Source organism: Balaenoptera acutorostrata, chromosome 11 (assembly GCF_949987535.1).
Source record: "Balaenoptera acutorostrata chromosome 11, mBalAcu1.1, whole genome shotgun sequence".
In the NCBI taxonomy this organism is placed as follows: domain Eukaryota; kingdom Metazoa; phylum Chordata; class Mammalia; order Artiodactyla; family Balaenopteridae; genus Balaenoptera; species Balaenoptera acutorostrata.
In genome coordinates, this window is record NC_080074.1 from 51,999,492 (window position 1) to 52,005,491 (window position 6,000).

At 41.0% G+C, this 6,000-nt stretch overlaps 1 protein-coding gene across 2 annotated transcripts; it reads left to right on the forward strand.

Annotated features, from left to right (window-relative positions):
* Positions 1 to 271: 271 nt before the first annotated feature.
* On the forward strand, positions 272 to 5,819 carry LLPH (LLP homolog, long-term synaptic facilitation factor). Of its 2 annotated transcripts, none has more exons than XM_007179757.2 (3): positions 272 to 420; positions 2,046 to 2,265; positions 5,200 to 5,819. In XM_007179757.2, exons 2-3 carry the CDS (start codon positions 2,061 to 2,063, stop codon positions 5,376 to 5,378), a joined length of 384 nt encoding a protein of 127 aa, XP_007179819.2. In that variant the 5' UTR covers positions 272 to 420; positions 2,046 to 2,060; the 3' UTR covers positions 5,379 to 5,819. The 2 variants fall into 2 exon arrangements, with proteins under 2 accessions (XP_007179819.2, XP_057412402.1); XM_057556419.1 differs by having other exon boundaries at positions 332 to 420; positions 2,054 to 2,265.
* The last annotated feature ends 181 nt before the right edge of the window (positions 5,820 to 6,000 follow it).

Consider the following 6,000-nt stretch of genomic DNA (forward strand, 5'->3'; position numbering starts at 1 on the left):
TGGGGAGGTCTGACGTGAATCTAGAGGTCGGCTCTGAGCTCCCTACCTGACGGCAGGGTCATCTGGCGGTTCTCCCTCCTTGGGTTAGTCTCGGGGCTACCCCGCTCATGCTTGGGACGCAGGCCTAGCTGGTGTCCGACCCTCGACCCGGCTTCCCCGCATTTCCCTAATCCGACTTCAGAATCTATCTGGGAGAAGCCGAGCTCCCAGGTCCGCACTCGCACCCAAAACAAGAAGCGCGTCAGCCCGGGACTCCAGAGGGCTCCGCCTCTCGAGGCCATCCGGGGCATTTTGGCTCCCGGCGAGCAGCGCGCCGCCCGGGGGGCGGGGCAGTATAGTGGGTTGCCGGGAAGGCGGAAGTGCGGGGACTTCCGGTCGGCGTGAGCAGCGTGCGGTGTCTGAGTTTCTGGGTGTCCTCAGGTGAGTCCTTTTTACCAACCGGCTCCAGTGGGGCGTGGGACTTGGGACTCGATTCCGGCGCCCGTGGAAAGACTCTCAAGCCTCGTCCCTCTCTGGCAAGGTTGAGCCCGGGCCAGAGACGCAGGCCTCCTCTAGGACGAGGGTCTCCCGTTGCCTTGGTGGTCCTGGTCGGGCTTCCCGGTGCTCTGTGGGAAGTGGAGTCGTCCTTAGTGGTTCAGCCCCGCTCAGGGCTGTGTACCGCAACCCTTCTCTCCCAGCCCCTCGCAGGGCTTGCGTTGTTGTACACGGGACAGAGTGAGTTTGTGATTGCTGCCGTCCAGAAATGTTACTCCGCCAGTCGTCCGTTTAACAAATGTTTGCTTAAACTTTACTGTGTGCACAGTGCTACGCACTGGGGGATCCAGTAGCGAACAAGACCTATTTATCCCTTGCCTTCGTGGAGCCCACAGGCCACCGGGAATGACAGAAAATAAACTTAAGAATTTTAGATTGTAACACGTATTAAACAGGAAAGAAAAGGATGAGGTGGTAGAGAATAAAAGGAGGTGAGCTTACAGGAGTCAGAAAAGCTGTCTCTGAGGTACTGAAGTGAAGGATAAGTTCCCAGGCAAAGGGACGGCAAATGTAAAGATACTGAAGTCAACGTCATTTGGACATTTTTCTTTTTCTTTTTTTTTTCAAAATAATGTCTTAGTGATTAACTGCCTATTGATGTGTAATTAACACAACAAACTGTAGATATTTAAAGTGTGTAAGATATATCCATGTATACTCACACACAAACATAAATCTGTCAGCACAGTCAAGATGATGTTATAAGTCATTCCCACGAGCTTCCCTCTAAACTGTTTATAATCCCTATAATCCCTTCCCAGCCCTCATCACATCCCCACACTGTCCCTCGGTTGTCATTGATTGGACTTTCTTCAGATGTAGTTGGTGCTTGAGGATGGGGTGGAGCATGAGATAAGAGTTAAAGGAGGCAGGGGCCAGGTCACCAACACCCTTGTAGATCTTGAATATATGAGTTGGAAAATCATTAATTCCAAGAAAGACAGTGTCTGCTCTTTAAGTTTTTAAAAGCTCACGTTGGCCACCTTCTGAGGGATGGGCTGGGACTGAGGGGTTGAGGGAAAGCAAGAGTAGAAATAGACAAGTTTAAAATAGCTAGATTGATTTGAGGGGGTGGATAATGAGGAAAATTGGGGTGGGTGGGGTCGCCTGTAGGTTTGGGGGAAATCAGGATTCAGTTAAAAGATTTACAAAATATTTTGTGATTTTTAAGTTGTTGCATAAATGTAAGGTGATGGCACTCTTTGCATTTGGGGGGAAATTAAATTTCTGCATCTTGTATGGAAACTACAGGAGCTTTCAGCATTGGCTTGCCTCACAGTGTGCCAGTGGCCACGGGGAGTTTGGTTTGGTGTTCTTAATTGTTATTTAGTGGCTGTATATGCCGCGTTGATCCTCACATAATTTGTACATTATGCCATCATAAATCATGAACAGAGTGAAGAGTTTACTTTCCAGTTGTTCATGTTCTGTAGAGATGCCTTTTGACCTGGTTTTCCAAGGATTTGTTTTTTTGATAGTAAATAGTTGCTTTTGAAAATGTAATTTTTTAGCTTTCCAGGTAAAATATGGCTAAAAGCTTACGGAGTAAGTGGAAAAGGAAGATGCGTGCTGAAAAGAGAAAAAAGAATGCCCCAAAGGAGCTCAGCAGACTTAAAAGTATTCTTAAAGTAGATGGTGATGTTTTAATGAAAGACGTTCAAGAGATAGCAACTGTGGTGGAACCCAAACATTGTCAAGAGAAAATGCAATGTGTGGTGAAAGATGAAACAGGTGAGTTTATGTGTTTCATTTAAAAAAAAAATTGTATCAACTTCCTTTTGTGGCTCTTTTTCCCTTTTTCACTGTCTTCCATTCTTTCTCACACTTGCTTCCCTACAAACGTCCTGCCATGCCCACATAATTCTTCGGAGGTGCTACTAGAGATTCTATGCTAAGCTATTTTAAAGCCACCTCATGTGAGTAGGTATGTTTTGGATTATTCAGAGAGGGCCTTTTGTGCTTATACAATAGCCTAAGTGTCCAGAAATAGACAGTACTACAGGAGTAGACAAACCTAGACACACTCTCGTTGGGAGGGTACACAGGAGTCAAGAACTAGGCAGGATAGAAGGAGGTCTTTCTTCATTTTACCCTTTGCAAGATCTAGGTTCCATTCTGAGAGTCCTCTGCCCTTATATTATTATCCTAAAGATTAGTTTCCCTGTATTTGATTTTGACAGATTCTAGGTACGTTTGTGTTTTAATATAGTCTAAAGTTGGAGGCTGTATATAATGTGTATAATAGTCATTATTCTCAATCCCTCTTTCCTTTATCCCCCACCTATAAACCATTAGCACATCTTTTTGACTATCTCCAAAATACATTAGGAATCTATCCATTTTTCTCCTACTTTCATGCTTTCACTTTAATGACAGTTATCTCTTGCCTGAACCACAGTAGTAGCCATTTTACCTCTCTCTTCAGCTTTTGCTCATTTCTGATTCATTTTTGACATATCACCCAGTATGATCTTTTTAGGATATAAATCAATTATGTCATTCCCATGCTTAAATCACCTCATTATATTTCCATGTGCTTACCACAGCCTGCCTGGTCCTACTTAATCTCGTTCCAGTACTTCTCTTTAAAAAGGCTGTAACCACAAGCTGAAGTTTGCTTTGTCATTCTCCCTTCAACAGAACATTGAGAACTCCATGAGAGCAAGGAGCTTATTTGGACCACTGTATCCCCAGAGCCTAGAACAGCACCTAAAATAATCATTCAGTGACCAGTTATTGAAGGGCTAATGTATATCAGGCACTATTCTAGGTACTGAGGCAACAATGATGAATAACAGAAATGGCCTCCATCCTAGTGGGATTTACATCACATTGGAGGAGACACAAAGTAAACCAGATAAATGAACTAATATAATATGTTAGGTAGCAGAGTCCACAGAAAACCTGTATACCCTGGTAAGTTCCCAGAGAGGGACATTGTGGACATGTCCTTCACAATAGATAAGGTTGGTGATAGATGGACCACAGCATGGCTGTGCTGAGCTTCCTGCTAAGTCTTCCGTTAGAAGAGCTGGATACCTGAGTGTGACCTGGATAAGAAAGTGTGGCAGCCCCAGGATATCCCGGTCTGTTGTGTCATGAAGCTTGCTGCTTACTGCTGTTCCTCTTCCAAGTACTCTTCGTTGGAAGTGGCCAGTCATTCCTAATAGGTTATTTTCTTCTAAGGCCTGTCCATTAGAAGCGTGGGTGCACTTTTTATTGACACAACAATTTTATTTAGCTCGAGAAAGCACCTAATCCGAGGAGTGTTCTCATAACTCGCATGTTTTCAGAACCATAAACTTACCCCTAATGCGGTAATTCAAACCCATATCTCCTAAATGTTTCCTATTTAACTTTCACTGTTGCAAAGGACAATCATAACAATGTTCTCTTTTTTTTTAATTTATTTTTTATTGAAGTATAGTTGAATTACAATGTTGTATTAATTACTGCTGTGCAGCAGAGTGACTCAGTTATACATATATATACATTCTTTTTCATATTCTTTTCCAGTATTGTTTATCACAGGATATTGAATATAGTTCCCTGTGCTATACAGTAGGACCTTGTTGTTTATCCATTCTATATATCATAGTTTGCATCTGCTAATCCCAAACTCTGACTCCTACCCTCTCCCAGTCCCCTCCTCCTTGGCAACCACCAGTCTATGTCCCTGATTCTGTTTCTGTTTCATAGATAGGTTCATTTGTGTCATATTTCAGATTCCACATATAAGTGATATCATATGGTATTTGTCTTTCTCTTTCTCACATACTTCAGTTAATATGATAATCTATAGTTGCATCCGTGTTGCCACATATGGCATTATTTCATTCTTTTTTTTCTTTTTTATGGCTGAGTAGTATTCTATTCTATATATGTACCACATTTTCTTTATCCATTCATCTGTCGATGGACATTTACGTTGTTTCCATGTCTTGGCTATTGTGAATAGTGCCACTACAAACATAGTGGTGCATGTATCTTTTTGAGTTATAGTTTTGTCTGGATATATGTCCAGGAGTGGGATTGCTGGATCAAATGGTAATTCTGTTTTTAGTTTTCTGAGGAACCTCCATACTGTTTTCCACAGTGGCCACACCAACTTAACATTCCCACCAACAGTGTAGGAGGGTTCCCTTTTCTCTATACTCTCTCCAGCATTTGTTATTTGTAGACTTTTTAATGATGGCCATTCTGACTGGTGTGAGGTGGTACCTCATTGTAGTTTCGATTTGCATTTCTTAATAATTAGCAGTGTTGAGCATCTTTGCATATGCCTATTGGCCATCTGTATTTCTTCTTTGGAGAAATGTCTCTTTAGGTCTTCTGCCCATTTTTTGATTGGGTTGCATAACAACATTCTTTAGAAAGTTTCTTAGTGACTAAATAGATGATGTCTCTAGTTCCTCACAGATACTTTTTATGTCTTTCATGGTTGTGGGAACACATTGCATCATGTGTATGATTCTACTGAATGTGCTGTAAGGAGTTTTTTGAGTGTTAGTCGAAGATCATTGTACAAATAAAGGAATTTATTTTTATTTTTTTTGCTTTTGTAGTTTCATGCCACTTTTAAGTTCAGTGTCCTCATTGCATTAATGTGCTTTTTCATGGGGTTGCATTCGTGAGTATTAATAGTTTTTCCATGTTTTAATTCAGATGACATGAAAATGGAGACTGATATTAAGAGAAACAAAAAGACTCTTCTAGACCAGCATGGGCAGTACCCCGTATGGATGAACCAGAGGCAAAGAAAAAGGCTGAAAGCAAAGCGAGAGAAAAAGAAAGGAAAAAGCAAAGCAAAAGCTATCAAGGCAGCGAAGGGTTTGGCCTGGTAGACCCTTAAAAACTTGAAAAATGCCACATGGGGCAGGTCTTTGATTAGAATGTATACATTGATTTCAGCTTCCACCAAATGGAAACTTTGTTTCCATTTTTTAACTTGGCCTTTTTCTTCAATTCAAGCCCAAGGTAACTCCTCAAATTTGTCTTGGTAACTTGAATAAAATATTTTCTTTGATGAATGAAAGCTACACTGATATTTTAATTGAATGCTATCCAATATGCAGGGATTATCAGACATCAGAATCCTCTCGAGTATTAATGCGGTTGTAATCATTCTTAGGAAAGATGAAACATAATATTATACTGACAAATTTGAGCTAACTCAGATTTAAAGTAAATTATATATCGTGAAAATATGTCAGTGGATCGTATAAGCAGTACTTGCTTGGAGTTTTGATTTTGTGTAATTCAGAATAAAAGATACTCTGTCTAGATCTTGAAGATCTGTTCTTTCATATATCCTTAAGGTTTCCTAGTAGTAGAGAAGACCAGATTCTTCAGTTAAATTTTTTAAAAATTTTAAATTTTGGGGTGGAATATTGACATGTGCAAATTATTATGCTCCATGTTTTTAGGAGATTAGAAGATCCTGGGAACTAGTTTAATATGCTTCAG

Coding starts and splice junctions, on each gene's coding strand:
- LLPH (XM_007179757.2), top strand. CDS start 2,061: ATGGCTAAAAGCTTACGGAGTAAGTGGAAAAGGAAGATGCGTGCTGAA. Junction 2,266..5,199: donor TGTGGTGAAAGATGAAACAG/GTGAGTTTATGT, acceptor GTTTTAATTCAG/ATGACATGAAAATGGAGACT.